The sequence below is a fragment of the Podarcis erhardii genome (genome assembly GCF_964252035.2).
Source record: "Podarcis erhardii genome assembly, chromosome: 12".
NCBI lineage: Eukaryota > Metazoa > Chordata > Lepidosauria > Squamata > Lacertidae > Podarcis > Podarcis erhardii.
In genome coordinates, this window is record NC_138513.1 from 20,345,746 (window position 1) to 20,359,742 (window position 13,997).

Genomic DNA, 13,997 nt, shown 5'->3' on the forward strand with positions numbered 1-13,997 from the left:
AAAATGACCCATCACTTTGCAAGAAGTACAAGGCCAGCCTACCTCTTCTCTTTCTCTTAAGAGTAATTGAGGAAAACACATTATGGATAGGGTTATTAAGTACCAAATAGTAATCATTAAAAGATTATGAGCTATAGTACTCAGCCTTGACACCAATAGATTTGTTAGAATTCATCAGTTTGCTAATCGTGCATACTATGAAGAAATGAATAAACATTGGATTGCATCTAAACCAAGTTAGTTGTACTTAAATCCCATTTAAATCAATGAGACAAGCTAGTTGTCACCTTTAAGACCTATTGATTTCAATGGAAACTAACATAGCAATCTTATATATTTCTATTCAAAAGTGTCATTGAGATCAGTTGAATTGCATCCATATAAGTGAATAGAATTGCAGTCCAAATGAACTATCTGAATCAAACCCATTGAGTTTCCAGTTCCAGCTGGACAATTACAAAGTTCATAGCTTTATATGGAAGCTTGTTGCAGAAGCTGAAGAATTTGAAATCCTGCCAAAGTGTTGCAAAGATTAACTTTAAGTAGAAGAAATCCTGCAGCAATAAAGAATGGGCTTTAAAAGCCAGATTCAAAGTATTAAGAGTAATGACTATAGCCAGGGGAGTGGGGGGGGGGTAGGGCTTTAGAATATTGGGAATTTGAGCCGAAATACAACAAATAGTGAGAAGCCCCCCACCAAGGAATCATGGGTGGAGAGGTGGGAATACTCTCCCTAATTAGAAAGTGTCTACAGAGCTCTGGGATAAATAGCTTCCTGTTCACCTAACCCTGGACATTGGCAGTCTAGCATTATATTGTAATTACCCCATAGTACTGTAGTAGGTTTTGTGTGTGTGTGTGTGTGTGAGAGAGAGAGAGAGAGAGAGAGAGAGAGACAGAGTTGCTGATTCCCTGAGTTCCTTCTAATTCTTCGAGTCCTATTAAAGTCTCATAGCGCAGCAGTTACCAATTAGCTAAGTACTGCAGCTTCCGTTTTTCAAAAGCCAAGCCAAGTACCCCATATTATTGACATTTTTTATTTCTCTTTGGTAGTTTTTGTTATTTGAATGGTGCCACATACCCCCTGGGTGGGTTACGCTGACCCCCCGATTTGGAACCACTGTCCACAAGAATGATGTGAATGTCTTTCCCACTGGGTATTCTGGAACTTGTTCCAGTCCCCAGCACATAAATTGTGTGTGTGGAGCACCTGTCTCCATTACCGCCTTCCCTTTTCCAACTGTATTAACTCGCTCTCATTACAAGTATACTAGCTGTACAGGGCAAACCTGAAATTCAGTTTGGAGTCTTGCTTGCTTCTGTCAGAAAGTTACAATAGCCTTTTAGGAACTTGCTAGAGGCTAAAATCCAGAGGCAAGTGTCGGAAGGCCATGTTAACCAGGATACAGAGATTGTCAAATATAGGAAAGTGGAGAAGCTACAAAAATTTATTTTCCAACAAAATAACTCTCCACAAGCAGTGTAAACTTTTCTTACTAAAACAAATACTCTAAAACACAAAAAGATTTTACATTTCCAGTGAAACACTCAGTCACATTTGCCTGTGTTTTTTACTTTCCTGGATCCTCAACGAAGAGCCAGCAGATTGATGCTTTCCCAATTACCTGTAGACATAAACTTCCTCATGTTGCTTGCCTGCAATTTGGACCTTCAGAGTTGCAGACAGAAGGAAAACCTTTACTCATTTTTGGAATAATTACATTCTCGGGACCAACTGATGTGCTATGATTCAGCCCCAATTGCCATATTTAGCTGCTCAAATGAGTTCTCTGCTGCCATGGCCAGTGTGGTGCTTGAAATCTAAGCCTGGAAGATCATGTGGTCCTTTGATAAGAGGGCGTATTGAAAGTGTGGGAATCCCTTTTCATGAAAGTACAATTAAGGATTTCCTGACATTGTACTGCATGTGTGTACAAATCGTAATACCTGAGCAGCTAAAGGTGGAAATTATGGTTGATTCATAACATATGGGTTGCCTATAAAGTCTTCTGTGTACCCTTTACAACCACTCCTGTCATAAATTGTTTTACACACAAACACACACTTGCACCATGTCAAATGTGGCCTATCAAGTTGACAAGAAAAAACGTTATCTGTGTGCTCACTGCAATTAGTGTGTCCTGTTTAGAGCATTTATAGTGTCACATTATTTTTGCTGTAGATTTAAAAATGCAAAAATGATTTTAAGTTTGCAAGGACAATCCAACCTTTTATCCTAATGTATTCCTATTTACACTAAATATAAGCTTTCTGCTACTGAAGAAAGTGTGTCTAGAGTGAACCTTGTTAACAAATTTCCTGAATGAGGCTAGTTCCAGTTGCCAGTAATTCAAAAACAAATCTGCTGACTTGGCATTAGGACTTTAAACAGTGTGGTCAATCTTATATAAGAAGGTGTTTGCAGAAATAACATTTATAAACTGTCTATACAGTACACAGTACCAGTACATAGAAAAGAGATTTTGACTTTATGATCCCCTGTGTGTAAGGCAAAACTGAATTCTGTCTCCAAATGTAGTCCACTAGAAGTACAATCAACAGAAAGTGGCTCTCAAATCAATGGCAAATCAGGTGCCTAACGATTAAAAAAAATCAAAACAGATGAGAGCTTCAGTTTTGGATGTGCTGATTTTGGCTTGCTGAAAAACATGGGAAGTTAATAAACACCAATTGTATTTTGTCTGAAAACACTAACAACACCTTGATGACAACAGATATTGTTCAAGTGGCAGCTACCAAAAACGGCTTTGGGGGGAGAAAAGCTTGGTACAACACCAGGGACTTCGCAGTTGTACTATGCCAATGTGTTATAGCACTAATCAAAATGAATATTCTATTTCACGCTATTGCTGTGATAGCAACAGCAATTTTTTTTTTTAAAGCAGCATACAGGATACCACATGTTCTGCAATGAAAACCCAGATTTGTTCTTTTTAAAAAGGGGGTGGGGTGGGGCTTTGTCATACACAACTTCAAAAGAAACACAAAACTGCCAAACGTTATTGGTGACTGTACACCTCTCGCTTCCATTCTGCTGTATCATTACGTTTTTTAGATATCACTTCCCCATCCTTGTCACAATACTGGTCCCTTGATTTATGACGGCTACGCTGCTTGTTGCCTTCATTATGGTCCAGCTCTCGGTCCTTTTCCTTTGAGCGAAGCCTTGATTCTCGGTGCCTGTGATCACTGCTCCCATGGGACTCATCCCTGTGACTGTGATCTCGATGAGAATCATAGTGTTCATGAGAATAATCCTCCTTTGGCTCTACGTATGCTGAATCTCTGCTGTCTTGTGTTTCAGAGTCAAAAGTTTCTTGTCTAGGCAGGCCACGACTAGTTCCACTACGATGGTTATGGCCTGAAGTGGAAGAGCGGTGTTGAGATTTCCTGGTGGGTTCGGCCCGTGCTGCTTCTTCAGCTTGGGAACCAGTTCGTTCAGGGGCTGATTGTTCATTCCTCTGATCTCCTTGAGAGCCCTGATTAATACAACAGAGTTGTAATTTCACACTGGCAAATATTGAGCAGAAAACGCCTCATAAACCAGTAATGTCATGATCCTTAAACTGTTAAGCAGACATCTTTTTCACAATGCTATTCTACAGTAAGCTGTCTGAAGTCAACCTATGGCTAACAACTATAGTCAAATCTAGGAATACAAGAATTGGAACTTTTACTGGAGATACTGCTTTATAATACAAGTGAACCTTCATGCCACAAAGAAACCAAAGTTAGTTTCACTTTATTTTCAGTTAGGCCCTGAGCTCTGGTGATCATATCAACTTTCAGAACATTTTGATTAGCCCCACCTCCCAGCACAGAAACACCACATGGAAAATAAAGAGCAGATCTGGCAATGAGGTGGGTGAATCAGGCATGAGATAAACCTGAAAGATTTTTGAAAGCAGACATCACTGCAAAAAAGATCAATAGCAAACCACAGAATGTAGGTGAATCAAGAGTTTTCATTTTAAAAACAGGATACTGTCCTTAAAATAAAAATTATTCAGAGATTCAAGCTTGATAGCACTTGTATTATAACACCAATAATATCACTGCTGTAGTGTTTTTTAAGGCACTTAAGCTTTTAAGTCCTACACAAGCATACTAGGGAGTAAGCCCCACTGAATTCAGCAGAACTTACTTCTGAGTAAACATGTTTGGATTGTGTTGTAAGTGCATTCTAGTTGTGGCAAGATGTCTTTTTAAACTGCCAATTTATTTTTGCAGAAGGGTTGAACTTTGCCACAAAAAACAAAAACAGAGTGAAATTATTGTTTCAATTTCCTAGCACATTACTGAAAACAGAAGTGAAAATTACCAAGCATAATCAAACCTAATCTTCATCAGCACAATGTTTTGAAATCACTGAAAAATGAACAGTTTTGATTAATCATCTTAACTTGCATCATTTTTTTTACAATTTTCACAAAATCACTTAAAAGCAAATTCAAAAGATTTAGCTACTCCTAATGAAATGCTCATACTTAAGATATTATCCTAAATATTACAATTTCATTTTTTATTACAAAACTAGAGTTAAGGCAAGAGCAGAACTCTTTTGATGTTTTCTACAGTCATAACTCCTAGAAAAAGTACTTCTACTTAACCTTATATAGACTACTTTTGGTTATTAATTCAATAAAGCCAGAACTGGGGGCTTTGCTTTAGGCTGGAATCTGGCTGTTGTAAATTGCACAACCTGTCTCCATTTTCAGATATTTTACTTATTTTAGGCTGAAATGGAACAGCTCATCTTTCAGCTGCATCGGATCTGAAAGCTGAGAGGACACCTGTGATCTTTTAATACTGGGAATTAGATCCATTTTTGTAACACAAACAGCCACCACAGTGCATGTACACAGCAGGGACTCTTGAAGGAAAGCCTTAAAACCAAATGGCACCCAAAAAATACCTTTACCTGCAAATTAACATTTGGGCCTGGGTTGATAGGAAGAGTGGCGGTTGCCAGTGTGCGAGTGAGAAGCTCATGAGGAGGGTGGCTGCTAGCAGGGTGTGTGGCCTTCCAATAAGCTTCCAAATAGTCAGCCAGGTGCTCACAAGCATCTTCAAGCTGATTCTCATCCAGAATCACATCAAACATTTCCTGGAAATGATTAATTCAGTCAAAACAATGCAAAATAAATAAATCATCTAACGCCATAACCAAAGAACTATGGAAAACCATGCTCATAATATTCAAATCATTAAACTCATGTGACACTTAAACTCAGCCAAAGTTTTGCCATACAACACAGAAATTTACTACTCTGGGGTGTGGGGAATCACTATTTCCACCATTCTGGTTACGATTTTGTTTTCATTTGGCAACAGAAAGTACAAGAGAGAGGTTTTCGCAAGAAGGGAAAACCCATTATTACAACAGAAAGCTAGAAGACCAGGATATAGCACCCAGCATACAATATCCAATACTTGGGTACATAGAGGAAGAGACCGTTGATGTAGGAGTTATTTAGTGGCCTTTTGACCTGGATAAGGAACTGTGCTACATAGTGCTGCATGCACTATTCATCCCCTCAAATCCAGCTGGCTGGGCTATGTTCATGGAACTGTCTTCCAAAAACAGTAATTGCACCAATTGGGAGGATCCTTTCCCACCATTTGATTAACATGGTTATTGCTTTTAGAACAGGTTTTGCATGTGTGTAGATAGTTGAACTGTGGAATAATTAATTACAGAGATTTGTGAACTCATGGCTAGAACTTGCTGCAAAAATGAACACACAGATTTAATTTCAGGTCGTTTTCAATCAGTAGAAAAAGGAATGAGTTACAGTTCCACAGCTCTATCCATATAATGTTAAGAATAACTCACTGGAGGGCACTGAGCCAGTTTATCAGCTGCTACCATTTGAACATTAAGGTGCTTCGCCTGAGATTTGCCTCGGGATTTTATCAACCTTTGTAAAACCTGTGGGAAAAGAAGACCACAGTTAAAATATGAAAGAATGAAAATATAACGGAATCAATTTTGAACCATGTAAGAAACAGATTGCATGCATAGATACTGTAATGAGGGAAGTATTTTAAAGCAGGGGCACAGAAAACACTGATCAACTGCAGGGTCGGTCACAGTGGACCAGCAAGCAGCCACACTGCCCCTTTAAATTCTTTAAAATTAGTTTCTTTTTGCATTCAGGGCCAGCGATTTCACTCTTGTTGCTTGATATTGTGAAGCCAGATCCCATACAAAAGATGTCAATTGTATAAGCTCTTCCTTTGGACTTAGTCAGAAATACGGCGGCAAACTGTACTTATGTGTTGTTGTTTAGTCGTTTAGTCGTGTCCGACTCTTCGTGACCCCATAGACCAGAGCACGCCAGGCACTCATTAAATATATTTTACCACACAGTACTTCAAAGTTGAAATTCATCAATATTTCCAGGCAACGCAAGTATCTCCACACCACAGCATGGGACTGGAAGCAAAGGTTAGGCCAAACGTTGAACTACCAGTGGAAAATATTTACCTTTGGAGAAGTAATCTTTACATACACTATAATGGGAGCCAGAGAGGTTTTACCAAGTTGAGCTGGATGATTAATAGTATCGGCATCAAGTACTACCAGCTGTAACGTCCTTGCTAATTCAAATATTCGTTCAATTTCACTCTGAACTTCAGCTGTGGAAAAGCAAAGAGACACTTGTTTATGGATAGGTTCATTTTCCACACTCACTCTTTATATAGAACATGATGATTCTGTTTGCTAAAAGGTTGGAGAAGCCTAAATTGCCAACAGGTTATGGCCATTTTAATAACAGTCAGGAGCTCTGGGTATACGCATTAGAGAATCTTTCAGAATTTTCATCTCCTGCCCAGTATCTTGGGATACTGGCCTTTCTTCACATTTTCATTCGGGTGGTTAGCCCGATCCAGCGCCGTTCCTGGCACCACCGAGGGCCCAAGAATAAGAGTGGCGTATGAACATTAATCAAACTGAATGCTTTGCACTCATATAGCATACTCTCTAAGGGCCATTGCTGCTGCCCTAAGACTACTGCGTGTCAAAGTAAAGAGAAATAAAACCACACCTATCACTATCCCACATTGTAGCTGCCAGTAAACCATCTTCAACTGATAGTAATCAAAGTAATGGGTGACCAAATCCTACTCTCTCTGTTTCTATCAATATTTGTCTTACGCTTCTGTACTGGATTACTTCAACTTTAAAAAAAATTATTTCAATAGGCACTTCTCTTATCTGTCTTTGGCATGTCAATGAAATATACGTGCTAGCCGCCTTGAGAATATCAGTGATTTATATAGTTGCAATTTTTTTAAAAAAAATGAAATGTATTTACAGTGCTTTCAGCCCTTCCTCAACTGTGTCACTAGTTTTTGTAACATGAACAAAAGAGTCACAAGGTCTCAAGTACAAAGGTTAAAAACATGTCCAGAGATCTGCTGAAAATCAGAAAGAAATAATAAAGAATGGCTTAATAATTCACTAGAAAGGTGTCTCATGTGTAACACTGGACCTTATGGAGCAAAAGCAGTCTCAAAAAGCAGTTCTTTAAAAGTGATTCCATACAAATTTGTGTGTGTGACTAAAGGTCATTGTGCTGGAAGCCTTTTCAAAGCAGTGTCAAGCACTGTCAGTTGCTACTTTTTCCTGGAAGAGGATAAGTATGGGATGGAAGGAAAAGGAGGCCTCCATCCTTGGCCTCAGTCAAAGCATAGTATTCTCAGTGGAGACTGATCCAGGATACACAAAATGGCAACATTCCAGAGGTTGCCTTATATTTAAAACATTTTTACCCAGTTTTATTTCACATTAAAAGCTGCTCCCTCTTTCATGATGAAAGTCTATTTAAGAGCCAGGAAAGGTCTCCAGATTGCAACTGGGCAGTTGCTATGCTGGCAAGTATGTTTTAGCAGCAAGGTGTTAACATTTATTAAAACTTCAAGCGAGGATTAGCTCTTGGAACTTTCAACAGGGTTATAGTCTTATAATTTGTAATTACAGTGGCATTTTTTGTGATATTTAGGAAGACAAAGAATCTCATGTGGTGGATTGATATTTAATTTTCTGCAGAAGCTGATAAATTGCTACTTGTTTTAATGGCAAACAACCACACAGTTCAGCAAAAGTTGAATTATGATTTCAATGGGAACGTTAAGTACAAATTCTAACTGAAACCAGAGATATTAATATGGCTTAATTTGGCTAGATTGTGGCCTAAATTTGCAAAGGTGTATTTGGAAATATATATATGTTTGACCTTTTCATGTTGTATTTCACAAACTGAGCAGGAACAATTATAGAAAAATACATTAATTTACGAAATATCAAAATATAACATAGGAAATATCTATCCATCTAGGCTAGGAACAGATTTTTAGGTTCTGAACAAAGGTGGTCCACACTAAATGCCTTAGCCCCAATCCCATCTAGATGCTGGTGGATTGACACCAGCATATTTAATTGGGCTTATATCAGAACTTTGCCTCTAGATATAAGCCACATTTCCTATGAATGGGAATCCCCGCCCCCCTCACACACACTTTATATATATATAAAATATATAATATCAAATCTAATCTGACACAACTTCTGGATACTAGGTCCTCTGTACATTTCTACATTTCTATTCTTTATTAACTTCACCAGATTTCACTTCAAACAACTAATGAGATTTAAATATGAGAACCTGCCAGTCAATGAAATGAATGTCTTCCTAAAGAAGGAAGCTATTTAACGGTGTTCAAAAGAGGAAAAAACCCACTGCCTAATCAATAAAAAAGAATTGTACACCAATACTGAACTGTCTTGAGGACAAATTAATTCAGTAAAATAACCCTGCTACTTATCATGATAATGTGCTACATGATAAAATGCTTGACACAAAAATTGCTCCCATGTAAGAAATTTGTGTGAAGCAGAGTTTTCTCCTTAATGGCTGAAGCCAAAATTGTCCCATCCCATCAGCAAGCTGGTCCTGTACTCGGGCTATCAGACTGTGGATCCATTTTGGTAATTTTAGTGAGGTCAAACAGGCATGCACTGTGAGGTAAACTTGCTCTTGGAATTTCGAATGCATTGGCTCATGGCATTTTACTGCATTTTGAAATGCAAAGAAACTGCTATCAAAGACAATGGGCAACAGATTTGTCCAGAAATATTTAGTTTAAAATATGGAAATAGATATGTGAAAGAGGAACACATATTACAAGACAATACTTGACACCAAGAAGATTAAACAAAATATATCCCAACTTCAGTAGTATATGCTGGTGATCTCAAATAGATGTTTTTTTCACATTTTGTGGTCTTGGCGCCAAATGAGGTTATATTTGGATAAAGTATTATTAGAGAAGGATAGATTATGGTTTATGAATGACCAAGAAACCCTTTAATATTATTATTATTTAGCTATACTAAAGATTTAGTGCTGCATGAAGATTTTAAAGTCAATTCTTAACAGCCCATATGACCATTATGTCAGGTACGGGTAAAAAACAGACCCTCCTGAATTAGAAGCCTGGGTGCTTGAAGTCTGGACATAGTACATGTTAGTTGATAAAACTAACAAACATAATCAGAGTTAGGGAAGGTAGACAGTGGGAAAATAGTTTTATAGAAAAGTGGAGTTGCTTTATATCTTTTTTTGGGATTTGTTTATCTTAACCAGTTATCAAATCAAATCAAATAATTCTGTTAGTTATAGATATATATATTTATATCCTATTATTTGAAATTATGCAGAATGATCAATATGTCATTTTAAATCCCCAATTTACTTTTCACAATTTTATTACAAGTTGCTGGTGGGTGCCTTTCTTGTTTTAACCTGAAAGACTCCATGGTGAGGGCAGAAAGCACTGAATGTATCATGGTCTGACTTTGTCACAGTGCTAAAATCTGAAACCAAGTAGGAGTGCAGTGCTTTCCACTCTCATGATAGAGAATTGTTTGTTTGTTTTCCACAGCTACATGTGGGTGCCACACACACACAATCAACAAGATCATGGGATAGGCAGTGGTGAAACAGCTCCCCGCTTTCCCCATTTTTGAACTGAAAAATTCCCAAAGGGTGTTTTGGCTCTATTCAAATTTTGTTTGCCTGGAATGTTATTTTTCTTCTCCAAGAGAGAAGATTTTAAAGGTAAAGGTATATTTTATGGTATAAAAAAATAAAGAACAATATCTTAAAAATAGATTTTTAAGCATTGCTGATTTCTATCCTTGTAACGGTTTCTTCTTCAGTACGATTATTTTGTGAATTATAAGCCAACCCTCTGGCGTTCTGGCCATGAATGATGCAGTATTAAGAGAATTAAGATGGGTGAAAGGCTCATCATACAAATATGTGCAAATTAGCGGTTCTAATCCTTGAAATGGAGAACTCTTGATCAGGGCTGTATTAGGTGTGTGAACTGTTGTTAGATTCATGATCCTCTGAGGCTAAGAACTGGGTTCTGTGTACAATGCGGTAAACAGTTTACTACAAAAATGGCATATTTAAAAAGCAATGGAAACTTTAGTTCCTTATAGTGATAGATTATAATGCTATTAAGGGCTACCACTATACAATGGATGTGGTATCTTTTGCTAGAAACAAGGGATGTTGGATGAACACACATCAACTACACATTAGTTAAAATACAGTAATTTTTCAAACATTTGGAGGTTGTCTTTTCTAACACAACCGGCATGGCATGTATAGCAACAAAACAAGTAAACAAAGCTTCTAAGACAAGATTTTCAAAGCAAAGCTCCTCTAATATACATGCAAGAATGTGTGCATATATTACACAAAGGAGAACTGTTTCTACAAACAGCTGTGTACAACTCTTTTCGTACTTGCACATTTACTATCTTAGACTAGTGCAGTACAGATTCTGAGTACACAATTTAGATATCCAATCTTAGTTTTTCTGAGTATTTTCCTGCCAACTGTGACTTGATTTCTGACATTTAAAATCATTGATACCCTCTAGAATAGAGAATTCCATACAGACTACACCAATAACTTGTTTTTACTGTTACAAAACCAGCTATCAGAAAGAGATAGTGGTTTTGTGAGGTGCAATACGTCATGAACACAAAGACAAAAGCAAAAATAATTAGCAACCATATATACATACCCAAAACATCTGGAAAGGGAGGGCATTAATGAAGCAAAGAATGGAAAAACCCAAGAGAATCAGGTTCTTGTGCAAAGCATACAGAATGAGATAAGGTTACAACAAAAGCAGCTAGAAATGTAACATACATGGGAACAAACAAGAAAAAGGGGGTTGGATTCTTGAAACTGACTAAATGAAGCAAAAGCCATAGATGTGGTTCAGCAACTTATACAGATGTCATGTACACACAGACACATATATGGCTACTGGATTTTAACCATGTGTTCCGAGTAAAGCTTCCTTTCTCACACAAATGTAGATTCAAATAACTTTTCAACAGCTATTTGTTCTTGAAACACAACAAACATGCTATGCCCAGAAGGATTCATAAGAGGAAATGCTTGAATTGCTAATGACTTGACATGAACTTGGAATAGTTCTTTTTTAGCTGTGAGACTGTCCATGGTCCCAGTGTATGGTTTGAGGAAGCATGATGCAAATACCTCCTGCACATGTAGGTCTGGTCAGTGCTTGGACGGGGGATTATGGAAACCCCATAAACACTGATCTGAGTTCTGTGACTGAAGAAAGTTGGAATATAAACTATTAACTAATAGGACTAATAAGAGAATTAGTGATTGCCTACACATTTAAGAATGAAGGGTTCAAAAGGACTAAGAAATCAGCCACAACAGAGTAAGAAGAGAGCAGCACTGAGGAAAACAAATACCACAGTTACATGGTGCCAAGAGAGAAAAAAAGATAAATACTGACAAGGAAGAAAGATTACACATACCATGCTAAGCATATGGTCAGCTTTTGTTTGCTTGCTTGTCTTTGCTCTGCCCCCTGATTTTTTGGGGACATTGGTGGTGCAAAAGGGCTTAGTCCCCATGAGTTGGTGCCCCTGCTCTCATATCTTACAAGAAAGATGCCTGAACTTATTCTAAAGGTTTGTGAGATGTACATATGAAGCAAACCAGTACATAAGAATTTATATTAGATGAATATTGGACCAACTTTTGTAATACCACGGACATTTTTTTTTTATTTTTTCATTCTTTATGAGTGAAATTACTAAGCTACAGAAGGAATCTAAGAATGGTTTTGAAAAACCTGCTACTTTGAAACAGGCACATAATTTCAGGTGCACAATTACCCAAGAAGTACATGTGTTACCTCAGTAAGATCTATGGATGTACCAAATTGACTTCCACAGGGAGGCAGTGCCTAAACCTGACACTGATTGTGGAGTTATAATGAATAATCCTTTTTTAAATAAAATGAAGAGTTTTCAAGTTTTAGATTATTATAGTTAGTGATGACTTTTAATACTATCATTCCATTCACTTACCTAAACTTGACCTTGTATTGGACCGTTCTATTATCGCATGCTTGCTGGGATTGTTTAATACTGAGCGTTTGGCAAGCGAGATGTCTGCTGTGACCCGTGTGATTGATATACTGAACAAAACAAGAAAAAAGAGTAGTGTTATAATTCACTGTAGAGAAATCTAGGATACTTTTAGCACACCAAGTTAGGGCCTCTCCTTTTGGTTTGTTGTTAACCCTTCTGAGCCAAAAGGGGTTTTCACACAGCACTTAAAATCTTGAGGTTTCAGACTTTATTCTTGCTTATCTGCTCCCAAGTTAAACCTTGTACAGTAATTATCTTCGTGTGTGTGTGTGTGTGTGTGTGTGTGTGTGTGTGTTGGTTTTGACTGTCAACTGCCTAGGCAAGGAACTTTAAAAAAAAAAAAGCAAGCATCAAATACAACTTAGATGCTGTAACAGCAGAAACAGTAACAGTGGTATAATCTCTGTACAGGAAATTTGCCTTAAAAATTGTGTTTAAAACAGTTATACAATATAGCTTTATCAAATAAGTTGCCTTTCACAATGGGAATTATATTTTATAGAAAAACACATGCAGCCAGAATGAACAACTAACTATAAAACAAGGGATCTGCCATTACCCTAGAGAAGATGTGGGAAGCCTTTGGCCCTCCAGAAGTTCCTGAACTACAACTTCCATCAGCACTAGCAAGCATGGCCAATGTCCAGAGATGATGAGGGTAGGAGTTCAGCAACATCTGGAGAGCCAAAATGTCCCCACACTTGGTGGGGGTGGGTTGTTGTTTTTTAAAGCAGTGGTTGGGAAACTGCCAGAAATGTACAGAAGATAGTTTAACAGAGACTTGAGACTCGTGAAACTATTTCCTGAACAGTTTACCACTTGAAAGTGGAATCCAGGTCATAGCAAATAGCGATCATCGTCTTTAGATTGCTTTTTTCCACTACACAACACATGCTTAAAACTAGCTGACTAGAAACAAAATACTTGCTAACAAGACTATATTACAATTATGAGGCTAGTTGATTTAAAAAAGCAACCCAGGGGTTGTATACATTTATGTTGCTGACAGAGTAACATCTGATCCATCAGTATAACAGTGACTGAGGTGATAATTTGCAACTCCCACTGCCCTCTGCCCATTCCTGTATCCCTAATCTGCTTTTATTTATATGTTTATATATTTAGTTATGTATCCAGGTACCACTTTGCTTTCTTGTTTCTGAATTGTTGGTTGCTAAAAACAGCTAATATACACTAAGACGTCAATCCTACCCAGAACTCCTAGGTAAGTAGGAATAGGACTGCAGCCATAATCTGCTACCTTCAATGTTTTTGAAAAAAGGTAAAGTGCAACATTAATTTCAAAACTAATCAAATAATATCAGTTTCTGAAGATTTGTAATTCATGTCAAATAACAAACAGAATTCTACACAGGAAAAAAATATTACACATGAGGTTCATTGGTGACAATATTTTGCTATATTGCTTGGATAAAGCTTAGAAAATATGCTTGTAACATTTGCAGAC

General features: G+C 37.5%; 1 protein-coding gene across 10 annotated transcripts in view; it reads right to left on the bottom strand.

The window, feature by feature from the left end:
* Positions 1-1,434: 1,434 nt before the first annotated feature.
* Positions 1,435-13,997, bottom strand: part of CACNB2 (calcium voltage-gated channel auxiliary subunit beta 2) — a 133,510-nt gene continuing 120,947 nt past the window's right edge. For all 10 annotated transcript variants that reach the window (XM_081882087.1, XM_081882088.1, XM_081882085.1 and 7 more), the window contains 5 exons: positions 12,467-12,576; positions 6,512-6,663; positions 5,858-5,953; positions 4,943-5,128; positions 1,435-3,500 (listed from right to left, as the gene is read on the bottom strand). In XM_081882087.1, the coding sequence (XP_081738213.1) occupies positions 3,021-3,500; positions 4,943-5,128; positions 5,858-5,953; positions 6,512-6,663; positions 12,467-12,576 (1,024 nt within the window). In that variant the 3' untranslated portion in view covers positions 1,435-3,020. The remainder of the gene's footprint in view (positions 3,501-4,942; positions 5,129-5,857; positions 5,954-6,511; positions 6,664-12,466; positions 12,577-13,997) is intronic.